The 14,190-nt window shown below is 41.0% G+C and overlaps 1 protein-coding gene across 1 annotated transcript in view; it reads left to right on the top strand.

The window, feature by feature from the left end:
- The first annotated feature begins 6 nt into the window (after positions 1-6).
- BPTF (bromodomain PHD finger transcription factor) overlaps positions 7-14,190 on the top strand; it is a 178,463-nt gene continuing 164,279 nt past the window's right edge. The window contains exon 1 of the mRNA XM_011931095.1: positions 7-267. Within this exon, the coding sequence (XP_011786485.1) occupies positions 72-267 (196 nt within the window). The 5' untranslated portion in view covers positions 7-71. The remainder of the gene's footprint in view (positions 268-14,190) is intronic.

A 14,190-nucleotide genomic window follows, 5' to 3' on the forward strand; every position in this document is an offset into this window, starting at 1 on the left:
CGGCCCGGAGGGCCGTCAACAAAGTGGTGTACGATGACCACGAGAGCGAGGAGGAGGAGGAAGAGGAGGACATGGTCTCCGAGGAGGAGGAGGAGGAGGACGGCGACGCCGAGGAGACCCAGGATTCTGAGGACGACGAGGAGGATGAGATGGAGGAGGACGACGATGACTCCGATTATCCGGAGGAGATGGAAGACGACGACGACGACGCCAGTTACTGCACGGAAAGCAGCTTCAGGAGCCATAGTACCTACAGCAGCACTCCAGGTACCCACCCAGCCCGGTTGCTGCAGACTCCTTCCCCACCTCCTCTGCCCTCCCCCCTTGCTCACTCGTGTACTGTGCATCCTGCTCCGATCTCCCCCCAACCCCGCCTCCCCCCCAAACGGAGGGGAAATGCGACGGCACATCAAGTGGCAAAAAACTAGATTTACAAGAGGAAAGAGGCGCATTGTTCAAAATGGAGATTGCATTGTTGCAGTTTGCAGGCCACACTCGCTCGCACTCTCTCTCCCCCCACCCCCTCTTTTTCCTCTTCAATATTTGTGCCAGTGCAGTGTCTCCACCGGGCAGGATTGAAACTTTGGCAAACACATATCCATTGCATTCATTTTTCTCCCCTTGTTTTGGTGTGGTTTTCTGGAATGAAAGAAGCCTCTTGTTTTGCAAACCTCTTTGCATTTCTAATGTGGTTTCTTTCGGATTTTTATTATATATCTGTTACTTAAAAGGGAATTAAGGATTTGGACAGATTGTGGCACACAAACACACGCACACAAAAATGGGTTTTCACACCCCTAGCTGTGGTTTTAAAATTGTGTTAAGGAAACGGATCATTTGGGTTAGTAGGGGAACCTTATCTGGTCCTGTGTGTTTGTTTTTATTCTTCGAGTGCTAGTGGGCCCGTGCAACAGTTGCTGGTAAATGGCTGATTATAAAGCAAAGCGGAAAGCCAAATAAGACCTAACCAAATTTTGGAATTCATCCGATTCAGAATTATTTTGGTTAAATCAAAAATAAAAGTACAAAACCTCAGGAACGCGCTTCTTAACTCATTTGATCGCTTTGCCTTGCTTGGGAAATGTAGTTTCGTGTCACCTGTTGCAGAAGATGTGTAGTTGATCATCTAGACATGGTTGCCGAAGATGAACTTTTGGACCAACTTCTAAGTCACACAGCGTCAGTATCAGATTTATTACACGACGACTTTTTCTTTTCACTCTATTTCTGAGGAAAAAGCCCTCCCGAAATCCGCAATGAATTTCTCCTTGGTAACCCCTCTTCTGTTTTCTCACAGAAAGTTTCTCTAGGCTGGTGCTGAGATGCATTTTGTTAAACACCCCCGCCCCCCCGCAAAAGGCTGCTTTGTACGTAGTTGCAATTTATTAAATTGTGAAATTAACATAACCAAAGCAGCAACCGGCAAGACTTTTCCTTTATAATTTTGCAAATCTAGATTAATTAAATTAGAATCTGGTTTTAAAAACATTTAAAAAATAAAGTTTATGAGAAAATATTTGTGAGGAAAAAAGACCTTTTTTTCCTTGGAGTAAGGTGTGTCATGTCTTTCTTAGACTAGGGTAGTAGAAGTGGTTAACTTGAAAAGTTTCTGATTTTAATAGATGCTTAAATACTTATTGGAGAAGTAGGGTAGTATTAAGCCAAATGTAAACCCACATAGGTTGTTCTAACTAACACAAACTGAAAAAAGATCATTTCTTTTGCCGGATGGTCAGAATCGTTGCCAGTCTTGTCTGGGGGAGGCTGTAGGAGTACTTTTTTTTTTTTTTTTTTGAGAGGGAGTCGCTCTGTCACCCAGGCTGGAGTGCAGTGTCCCGATCTCAGCTCACTGCAACCTCTGCCTTCCAGACTCAAGTGATTCTCCTGCCTCAGCCTCCCGAGCAGCTGGGATTACAGGCACCCACAAGCACACCCGGCTAATGTTTGCATTTTTAGTAGAGATGGGGTTTCACCATGTTGGCCAGGCTGGTCTCAAACTCTTGACCTTGTGATCTGCCCATCTCGACCTCCCAAAGTGCTGGGACTACAGGTGTGAGCCACCGCGCCCAGCCTAGTGCATCTTTTATAGTAATAATTTTTACTATACTTCACATGTTGGTCTTCTTTGTACCCAGAGCTGGTAATTGAAACATGGAGACTGAATTGCATACACCCCTGGAGGAAGTTTTTTTTCTGGTTAGAAAGAGCTGAGACATTTTGGCAGGGCAGTTCAGCTATCTTTAAGTCCCATTCGAAGGCCTATCAAATAATATTTAAGATTGAAGACTGTTCATATGCTGACTTAAATTACAATTTGTAGCTAGGTGTCCTTTAATAAAATGTGTTTACTTTTGATGCTTTTGTGACTTTTTTTTTGTTTTTTTGAGAAGGAGTTTTGCTCTTGTTCTTGTTGCCCAGGGTGGAGTGCAATGGCACAATCTTGGCTCACTGCAACCTCCGCCTCCTGGATTCAAGCGATTCTCTTGCCTCAGCCTCCTGAGTAGCTGGGATTACAGGCATGTACCACCACGCCCAGCTAATTTTGTGTTTTTAGTAAAGATAGAGTTTCTCCGTGTTGGTCAGGCTGGTCTTGAACTCCCGACCTCAGTTGATCCGCCCGCCTCGGCCTCCCAAAGTGCTGGGATCACAGGCATGAGCCACAGTGCCTGGCCTGACATTTTGTTTTTCTTAATGATACTTGCAGCCTACCATGTGTCTACTCGTCTCGTCTTTATATGAAATTATTAGCTCCTTGGAGATAGGTATTGAGCTTATTCCCCCTGCAGCTCCTGTAACAGTGTTTTGCACATAGCAGATGTTCATCAAAGATTGGTTGGATAAATTGTTAGTAGATGTGAACTTGTAATAGATGAAGTTTTGATCATTCTACAGTGGGTGTCATAACCACTAAATACTTTGGATTTAGGAAACTAAAAATTGATCTAATTGGTTTTTTTGTGTGTTTGTTTTTTTAATTGGGTTTTGATGGACAATTTGATCAGTGAATGTTTTTCTTTTTTTTTCAGTGAATGTTTTTCATTGCAAGAGTTACTTTGTTTTTGAGTTGCTATTTCATATTGCTTGTTAGGCATTTTCCTTTATTGGCTGTGATGTTAATTTAGATGTTTTACCTTTTGTAACACATCATTTCTTAAGATTATGGTAAAATGGATGTGACTTTTTTCTCCTTATCTCTTGTAAAAAAAAAAAAAAAAGGGATACGCGTGCAGAACGTTTGTTGCATAGGTATATACGTGTGCCATGGTGGATTGCTGCACTTACTGACCCGCCCTCTGAGTTCCCTCTCCACACCCCCGTCTCCCTACCCCCCCCCATGTGAGTGACATTTTGAGTTCTACACTTTTAGAACATGCCTACTTGCCTCGAATGAGTAACAACGCGTGACAGTGAGTTGTTTAGGCTAAGTACCAGTTTCATTGGTTTTATAGTCTGTACTTCCTGGAGGAAGGCTGTCAGGTAAATGTGTAGATAGAAGAAAAAAGTTTTAGAACTGGTTTAAGATACCCAAATAACACATGAAGAAGTATGATGAATTTGAATCCTGTTGTACTGTGAAGGCTGAAAGAGGAATTTACTTTATTGGTGATTTACAGTAATTTGATTAATTTTTATAGTTTACAGTGTTGGTTTAAGTACTGACGTGACATTCCTAACATAAGAAATAGCTCACTCCTAAGAAATAACTCAGTATTTTGTAGGTAATATAACTTAATGCAAAGACATTAGTTGACATTACTAAAGTCATGAAAGGTTTATTCATTGAAGATTGTTTTCCTTTTATGGAAAAAATGTAAGGATGGCAACTTTTTAGTATAAAATTGAAATCACCTAGTTTTGCTTAAGCTAAAGGCTTATGACTGAATAATGCTTTAATTCATTTTCACTTTTTAAATTTAGAATTACTTCAGCCTATAGGTTTTATGACATTGCCAGTATAATGAGAAGGATTGTATAGGAAGTGTTTTCAGTAGGCATTTGGTAAAGTCTGACAGCACTTTGAAATTAAGCATTTGATAATTTTAAGAAATTATATGTAAAACAGAGTGATTCTTGTGTTTCAGTCTCAGTCTCATGTGAGACTTCTGAGAATACTTACCTGGAATTTTAAAACTTGGAACCCCCGATAACTTCATAAAACAAAAGCCCTGGTGTTATCCTGGGAGAGTTAGCGATTTATGTCCTCTAAGGATTGTGACAATGGAGATCAGTGGCAGAGATGCCATGAATGAACCATAGATTTACCTCAACCAGAATTTGTCACTGGTTTGACAATATTATTCCCACCAGTGCCAACTTAATGTCTTTTCAGTATAATTTCTGATTGCTACATGCGAGGTACAAAGTGCAGTGGACATTTAAAGGAGGGCGAGATTTTATACCCTGTTTAAGGGGATTGGTGTGGGCATAGGCTTCCTGGATGGGCATGTGGAGAGTAAGGACAGGCAGATGGAGGGAGGGAGGGGGAGGGAGCGGGAGGGAGCAGCAGGCACTGATAGTAAAGTGTGGGCAGTCTCAAGTAACTCGGTTTAGCAAGAGCCTGAGTGTGTGAATAGGAAATAAACCAAAGCTCCTTTGTATGCTGTGTTGGGCAGTACCTAGAGGATCAGGCTGTAGCAACTGTACTTTCCCCCTCTTTTGTAGAATAAGGATTGTGCTAGATTGTGATCCTCAGGCCTTTTTCACTCCTAAACACCCCGAGGAGATATGCTGTATTCCCAGCAGCACCATGCACAAACATGAAACAGAACCACATCAGATCACAGAGGTGTTGAACCCACTGCTGTAGCCCTTTCTCCCAAATTGAGAGAATTACTGAGGAAATGGCCTGGAGCTCTCTCTCTTTCAAATCTATTCCAAATTTGTTTAATTTTGGGTATTGGGATGACCGGAAGATCTTGAAAGAGCGGGGCATGATTTCAGAGGGATGCCGCGAAGTTTAGCTTAGATTCTTTGCTGCAGGATGGATTGACAAGGACGAGATAGCTGGTGGGTTTTGTAGCCCTGGAGGGAAGACCTGTCCAGGAGGTGCTTTAGAGTTCTTCAGGCTTTGACACATGGATGTGTAGAGAGAGGAATGCATTACATATGCCTCCCTGAGAATGGTAGCACTTTCAGTAACAGTAGGGAGGTCAAGATTATAAGGGAAGTTAATGACATCTTGTTTCAGGTATCAGCACCTCAAGAGGTTAAACATGAGAATTAAACAAAATGAGAGCTAAAAGGGTTACGAAAAAGTTGGGCAATATGATTTGTGAGTAGTAGAGAGGCGTGTCCTAGGTATGCATTAGTAAGTAGTCTTGCACACAGTTTGTGCTTTTCTATTCTTCTGCTCACCCATGGGTGTGTTTGAAAGTTTGTATTGAAACATGCGTATCACAAGACTGGGGATGTTAAGACCAGGAGCTCTGGTCTCTTCAGTTAGGTTCTCTTTTCCACACTCCTCAAGACCCTGTGTCTTCCCTTTGACTAAAGACCCTTAATGGTGGAGACATGGGGGTGAGAGAGTGGTAGTCATGGTAGGCAAATAGTAATCTGGGTGACACAGGAGCAAATCCTAGCTGATGCCCCTTTCCCTTCCTGCTTCTTAGCCAGGCTCGAATCCCTCTCCTGGGAGATCTTTCCTGAGTTCTGTTTTGCACCTTGGTCTTCCTTCTCTTTGAGTGCCTGCTTACAGTGGTTATGATCTCAGCACTAGCTGAACTCTGACACTCATTATTCTAATTTTATTTATTTATTTATTTATTTATTTATTTATGAGACAGAGTCTCACTCTGTCACCCAGGCTGGAGCGCAGTGGCATAATCTCAGCTCACTGCAGCCTCCACCTCCCGGGTTCAAGCGATTCTCCTGCCTCGGCCTCCCGAGTAGCTGGGACTACAGGTGCCTGCCACCATGCCTGTCTAATTTTTGTGTTTTTAGTAGAGACAGGGTTTCACCATATTGGCCAGGCTGGTCTCAAGCGACCTTGTGATCCGCCTGCCTTGGCCTCCCAAAGTGCTGAGATTTCAGGTGTGAGCTGCCGTACCAGGCCTCTAATTTTTTTCATGCTTTTGGTTTTTTAAAATGACAAGCCTTAGGAGGCAGCATGTTTCTTAACTAAAATAAAAAAATATATATATACACATCAAAATGCACTTGAAAAGATAGAAAGTGACCATATAGAAATAATTAAAATGCATGTAATTAAATATAATTATAATGTTTTAATTGTTTCGTCTGCTGGTATGTATCTAAGATTTTTATGTTTTTCTAGATAGTAAGCTATATTCAAATATTAATTTCTGATTGTCACAATTTAAAAATAGTGACAGTAATAGCTAACACTTATTGGACATCTTCTAAATTGCTGAATGATTTTCAAGCAATATTTATGAAAATTCAGTTTTTAAAAGATAACAGCTTTATGGAGATACAATTTACATACTGTAAAATGTACCCTTGTAACGTATGTAATTTAGTGGTTTTTTTAGTATATCGATAGAGTTGTGCAACCATTAACACTGCTTAATTCCAGCACGTTTTTATGCCCCCTCAAAAGAAGCCCATACCTGTAGCAGTCACTCCCTGTTCTTCACCTCCCTCCTGCTCATCCCTGGCAGCCACTAATCTACTTTCATTCTCTGTTGATTTGCCTTTTTTTTTTTTTTTTTTGAGATGGAGTCTCGCTCTGTCGCCTGGGCTGGAGTGGAGTGGAGTGGCGGGATCTCAGCTCACTGCAACCTCTGCCTCCTGGGTTCAAATGATTCTCCTGCCTCAGCCTCCCAGAAAGCTGGGATTACAGACACGCACTACCATGCCTGGCTAATTTTTGTATTTTTAGTAGAGACGGGGTTTCGCTATGTTGGCCAGACTTGTCTTGAACTTCTGACCTCAAGTGATCCACCTGCCTTGGCCTCCCAAAGTGCTGGGATTACAGGCGTGAGCCACCGCGCCTGAAGACAGTAATTCAGGAGTTAGAATGAATCCTTGGTGATAGATTGGTTAGGCTGGGATGTGGTGAGTGGGAGAAAAGGATTCAAGGATGAACTGACTTATGAGTTTCCCTTATTTCTCTTTTCCTTATTCACTCCTTATTTCTTCTCCATCTCGAATGGATATAGTAATACTGATTTCTTTGTAGTTCTCACATACCTAACTCCTAGTCACCTATCTATCACTTTCTCCAGCCTGCCTTCTCAGATCACCATTCCCTTTACCGCCAGGTGGGGCTGAGTTCCTTTGTTTCCCACTCCCTTGACCTCCAGGACCATGTGCATTAATTGCTTTGGTTTCCAAGTATTTGGGGATTTTTAAGGTATCATTCTGTTACTGATTTCTAATTTAACTTCATTTTGTTCAGAGTATACTTTGTATGACTTTAATTTTATAAAACATTTTTAGAGGTTTGTTTTGCACCCCAAAATTTTGTCAATCTAAGTGAATGTTCCATATGTACTTGAAAAGAATTTTGTATTCTGCTCTTGTGGTGTGGAGTATTGCATAAATATCAATTAGGTCAAGTTGGTTGATAGTGTTATTACGATCTGTCTGACTTTCTACTTGTTCTGTTGATTACTGAGAGAAGTGTTGAAGTCTACAGCTATTGTGAAGGATTTGTCTGTTTCTCCTTTAAGTTCTAGCAATCTTCATGTATTTTGAGGCTCCTTCCTAAAGTCCATAAATCTTTAGGAAGGATCCCTTTATCCTCTTAATTATGTAACCCCTTTATCTATATCTTTATCTGTTAAGACATGGAACTGAAATGGGCTTTTAATGATCTGGCCCTTCCTTCATTACAACCTAGTTTGGGCAGGGACAGTCTCATTCAGTCTCTGTAGTGCCTGGTTCAATCTCTTGAATGCAGTAGGCAGCACAGGTAATTGTGGAGCTGAATGACGAGTCAAAGAAAGCCTGTGGATTCTTTTCATTCTCTGTACTGTCCAGTATGGTAGCCACTAGCCGCATGTAGAGAGTTAAATTAAGTAAAGCTAGGTAGGCCAGGCGTGGTGGCTGACACCTGTAGTCCTGATACTTTGGGAGGCTGAGGCGGGAAGAACCCTTAAGGCAGCAGTTCAAGACCAGCCTGAGCAGCATGGTAAGACGACACGGTGTTTACAAAAGAATTAAAATAGTTGGGCATGGGATGGCGTGCCTGTAGTCCTACCTAATTGGGAGGCTGAGGTGGGAGGTTTGCTTGAGCCGAGGAGTTTGAGGCCCTAGTCAGCTATGGACCATGCCACCACACTCCAGCCTGGGTGACAGAGTGAGAACCCATCTCTTTAAAAAAAAATTTAAGTGAAATGAAAACTTCAGTTTCTCCAGTGATACGCTCATTTCAAGTGCTCTGTAGCCACGTGTATTGCACCACACAAATGTAGAGCATTTGGGGTATTTCATATCATTGCAGAAAGTTCCCCAGGACTCATTGTAGGCAGTCTGCCTCTGTTAGACCAGTGAGAATTTACCTAACATCTCTTTTTTTTTTTTTTTTTTTTTGAGACGGAGTCTGGCTCTGTCGCCCAGGCTGGAGTGCAGTGGCCGGATCTCAGCTCACTGCAAGCTCCGCCTCCCGGGTTTACACCATTCTCCTGCCTCAGCCTCCGGAGCAGCTGGGACTACAGGCGCCCACCACCTTGCCCGGCTAGTTTTTTTTATATTTTTAGTAGAGACGGGGTTTCACCATGTTAGCCAGGATGGTCTTGATCTCCTGACCTCGTGATCCGCCCGTCTCGGCCTCCCAAAGTGCTGGGATTACAGGCTTGAGCCACCGCGCCCGGCCGCCGACATCTCTTTTTCTCTAGCCTTTTACTTGCCCTAAATCCTGCACAACTTGGGTAGCCTACTCCAGTGGTCTGGCTGAGTGAGGTTCTCCTTCGTGGAGACTCTGGGCCCAGCATTATTTGTGTACGTGATGGTATTGCATTTCTGCAACAAGATTTGGGGTCATGTGTGAGATGACTTTCCATTATTTGTTGTTCTTGGTGGTAAGGTGAAGAGGCAGTTAACATGTGATTACAAAATCTGCCACAGTCCTGGTAAAGTTAAGCTGAAAGTTATATATATAGGCCAGAAGAGAAGGAAGGATTAGGATTCAGAGGCTTTTGGTTGAGAAATTAAATGTGATAATTCAGAGAATTTCAGTGTTATAAAAGTGTAAAAGCTGATATACAAACTGAATTGTGAGATGTTAGTATGTCCTAGTGTGTCTGGGTTCTCCTGTATACAATCTCTTTCTCAGGAGTCACTGGCCAAATTATTTATCTATGGAACCCCCTTGAGGTTCGCTAAGAAAATTATTCTTAGACTCCTCTCTACTCATGGATATGTTCTGTAATTCACACACTTGGGAAACGGCATGGCCATGTGATTCATACCAAATGGCAATGGTCAGTAGATGCAGTTTATATATTTTACTAGAAATATGGCTTCCTGCTCGATTTCAGTATGTTTCATAGTGCCTCTTTTGAGGTCTGTGTATAGTATATAGTATATTCTATTTATGGAAGTTAAAAAAGTATTTCGGAAATGCATGTATTAATCTGTGTGGAATTTCTCTTGTCCTTTTGTCTTTCTAATTCTTGCATAGATACTTGTCTCAAGAGATGGTCCAATATTTAATATAGTGAATGACATCTTAGCCCATCCTAAAACAGTTCTTTCTAAAGGTTTATGAGGTACATGAGGACTGATAAAACTCCAAGGAGAAACAGACAAATCCTTAACAATATTGTAGATTTCAACACTCTTCTCACAGTAATCAAGAGATCACGTAGACAGAAAGAAAGTGCACTTTTCCCTGTTTTTGTAGACATTAAAATTATTTCACACACTTCTTAAAGTCTTATTCAGTAAGTTACTTATTTCTCCACCTTATGACTGTACTATGCTTTCAAAGTGCTGTGCAAAGAATAAAAAGTTTTAAAGTGGTTTTACTGTAATTTCAGATACATATTTGAACTTTTGAGTCTGAATTATCCAGGTGAAATGCATTGGATTTCTGATCCTCTGTAAACTTGGAAGATTACCTGCTTCCAGGTATATTGGTTTTCCTTAATTGCCTTAATAGCATGAGTTATGAATCTTCTCTGTGTCTCAGAAGAATCCTAACAGTGGAGATTGTTTATGGCGAGGGTCACAAATTTACCTGCTCAGGTTAGGACCCTCTGTAAGGTAAAGACATGAAGCGCCCCCTCTTCATTAATATATAACTGCATTTGCTGATAATATTGATTTGCCTTAAAAAACTAGACGTATTGAGAATTCAGGCTCTTTTTGCTTTTTCAGACAGTGCTGTCCTAAATGTGCTAGAGATGTACATTTAGCCACTTAAGCTGGTATTTCTGTAGGGTCGATTCCTAGGAGTGGGATTGGATTTTTACGTTATAGTGTGTGCCATTTAAAAGACTGAACCAGATTATACTCTCAACATCTGTTTTTAAGCCTTCCCTGGTCTGTGCTTAAGTGTTTTTTTTTTTTTTTGAGATGGAGTCTCCCTCTGTCGCCCAGGCTGGAGTGCAGTGGCATGATCTTGGCTCACTGCAACCTCCACCTTCCTGGTTGAAGCAGTTCCCCTGCCTCAGCCCCCTGAGTAACTGTGATTAAAGGCGCACATCACCACGCCTGGCTAATTTTTTTTGTATTTTTAGTAGAGATGGGGTTTCACCATGTTGGCCAGACTGGTCTGGAACTCCTGGCCTCAGGTAGTGTGCCCACCTTGTCCTCCCAAATTGCTGGGATTACAGGCATGAGCCACCGTGCCTGGCCTATGTAGTTTTAAATTAACTTTTTCTAGAATCTACTGAGGTTTACTCAGACCTTTAGCAGATGTTCTTGGATACTGACTAGGCCCAAAGTCTTCTTCTCATCAATTTATTGGCAAATACACTCACTTGCGATGTGATATGAGACCCTGAGGTTTACCTCCCAAATGACAGGATGTCTGTTTTGAGAGTTTCCTGGCCAAGTGGTGGAAAGTACCATAGAAATGGAGTTCTTCATTGCTTCTTACTTGAGTTTGGACCATAGAGAAGCCATTCTTCTGTGGACCCCAGTTTACTCACTTGTACTGTATAGGATGGACTAGATGATCTGATGGGCAAGGGATTGGCAAACTTGTTCTTAGGTTACCAATTAGTAAATATTTCAGGTTTTGCAGGCCACCTGGCTCTGTCATAGCTGCTCAGCTCTGCCCTTGTAGCATCAAAGCAGCCGTAGACAATAAGTAAACAAATAAGCATGGCTGTGTTCTAATAAAACTTTATTTACAAAAACAGGCTGTGGCTGGCCATAGTTTGTTCACCCCATTTTTGAGCTTTTGACATTCATTAGTCTGTGATTTCGGTAATTAGTTTAGGAAAAAAGCTTTGACTTTTATAAATAATGCTTTTGAAAACTTGGTAAAACCTTTAAATTTTATTTTTGCTTTTCCCCTTTATCAGGAAAGTAATGTAGACAATTTAGAAAACCCAGAACATTAATATTTTGATTCCTCTCATTAGGTAACCATCTTTGTGTGAACATGTGTACATACATACTTTTATTTATTTATTTATTTATTTGAGCTGGAATATCGCTCTGTCGCCCAGGCTGGAGTGCAGTGGCGCAATCTTGGCTCACTGCAACCTCCACCTCTTAGGTTCAAGTGATTCTCTTGCCTCAGCCTCCTGAGTAGCTGGGACTACAGGCGCTCGCTGCCACACCTGGCTAATTTTTTGTATTTTTTTTTAGTAGAGATGCGGTTTCACCAGCCCAGGCTGGTGTTGAACTCCTGAGTTCAGGCAGTCCTCCCGCCTTGGCTTCCCAAAGTGTTGGGAATACAGGCGTGAGCCACTGCGCCCAGCACATGTGTGCATACATACTTTTTACAAAATTGGATGAAGTACAATTCATTTGCTAAATATTTTCACTTATGCCATGAAATCTTATTTTATCTTTGTCTATAAAAATACCTGCTCTCCTAGGGCTTCTAGTTAAAAACTAATGAATTTTAAAAATTAATTTTGTAGTTAGTCACCTATTCTTTTTTCTAATTGTTTCTTGTAGCTTTTGCTTTGATTGGAATAATTTTATTCTAGGAATAAAGTTGTATCATCTGTGAAAATGAATCATATGTACATCTCTGATTTTCTTATATTTATATCTCCTTTTTCTCTTCAAATTACATTGCCCTCTACCATTGATGGGAACCTGGGTGATAAAAAAAAAAAAGAAAAAAGAAAGAAGCAAATTGCATTGTGTACCATCTCCAAAACAATGTTTTTTTTTTTTGTTTTTTGTTTTTTTTTTTTGAGGCAGAGTCTTGCTCTGTCGCCCGGACTGGAGTGCAGTGACCGGATCTCAGCTCACTGCAAGCTCCGCCTCCCGGGTTTACGCCATTCTCCTGCCTCAGCCTCCCGAGTAGCTGAGACTACAGGCGCCTGCCACCTCACCCAGCTAGTTTTTGTATTTTTAGTAGAGACGGGGTTTCACCGTGTTAGCCAGGATGGTCTCGATCTCCTGGCCTCATGATCCGCCCATCTCGGCCTCCCAAAGTGCTGGGATTACAGGCTTGAGCCACCGTGCCCGGCCCAAAACAATGTTAAATGTTAGTTATAACGATAGTCATCTTAGTATGCTTTCCAAATTTAATGGAACTGATGTGACTATTTCATAGTTAAGTGTTGGTTTGAGACCTTCAATATGTTGAGTGTATTCACGTGTTTCTCTTTTTTCCCTGTTTAAGTTTAAAAAAAAATCAGATATGGCTATTGTATTTTGTCAAATGTCATCTTAGCGTCTTTTAAGATGATCATATAGTTTTTCTCCTGAATGCTACATATTAATTGCAGTGGTGTATATTCATAGAATTATATTAGATTTTATAATATTGATCCACCCTTGCATTCCTGCAGCGAACCTCTCTTGATCATATTTTTTTATGTACTGTTTGACTTTTAAAAAGGTATTTTAATTTTTAAATAGTTTATATATATACAGTGCATAATGTATTTGCGATTCATCCATGTTGTTGTGTGTATCAGTAGTTTCTTTATTGCTGAGTAGCAATAAAGATAAACCTTTATTGCTGGGTTTTCACTGTGTTGCCTAGGCTGGTCTTGAACTCCTGAGCTCAAGCAGTCCGCCTGTCTCGGCCTTCCAAAGTGCTGGAACTACAGGCATGAGCCACCCGGCCAATTTCTTATTTTTGAGTAGTAAGAGTTCTTTATATATTTTTGATATAAGTGCTTTGTTAGGCTGTGTGATGTACATATATTTTCTCCCCATCTGTGCCTTGTGTTTCATTCTCTTAACAGTGTCTTTTTCCCAGAGTATAAGTATTAAATTTTGATGAAGTCTGATTTATCTGATTTATCACTTTTTTTCTTTTACACGTTTGGAGTTCATCTAACAACTTTGCCTAACCCAGAGCTTGCCAGAGTTTTTGTGTAAAAGGTCAGATAGTAAGGCTAGGTGCGGTGGCTCATGCCAGCACTTTGGGAGGCTGAGGCTGGAGGATCACCTGAGGTCGGGAGTTCGAGACTAGGCTGACCAACATGGTGAAGCCCTGTCTCTACTAAAAATACAAAAAATTAGCCGGTCGTGGTGGCACATGCCTGTAATCCCAGCTACTCGGGAGGCTGAGGCAGGAGAGTGACTTGAACCCAGGAGGCAGAGGTTGCGGTGAGTCGAGATTGCGCCATTGCACTCCAGCCTGAGCAACAAGAGCAAAAATCCATCTAAAAAAAAAAAATAATAATAAATAAATAAATACCACTATTTAATACTAATATAAAATTAGCATTTTATATTAGTAGTAGTAGTATACTTTTTTGGGCTAGTGATGGAATGACATATCTTTTTCTACCTTTTTGCTTTTAATCTATATATCATGATATTCATCTATTTTTTAATTTGTAAAAATAAAGATGGGATTTTGCCATGTTGCCCAGGCTGGTCTTGAATTCCTGGGCTCAAGCAATCCACCCACCTCAGCCTCCCAAAATGCTGAGATTACAGGCGTGAGACACCATACCTGGCTGTATCATTGTATTTTCAGATGGTTTCTTGTTTGTTTTTCTTTTAAATTTAATCTGACAACCTCTTTTAATTAATAAGTTTTGGACCATTTACGTTTAATATGATTGATAACTATTGGATTTAAGTTTCCTATTTTATTATTTGTTTTCTGATTATCTCTTTTTTGGGGGGATT

The sequence above is a fragment of the Colobus angolensis genome, unplaced genomic scaffold (assembly GCF_000951035.1).
Source record: "Colobus angolensis palliatus isolate OR3802 unplaced genomic scaffold, Cang.pa_1.0 Scaffold1, whole genome shotgun sequence".
Classification (NCBI taxonomy): Eukaryota; Metazoa; Chordata; class Mammalia; order Primates; family Cercopithecidae; genus Colobus; species Colobus angolensis.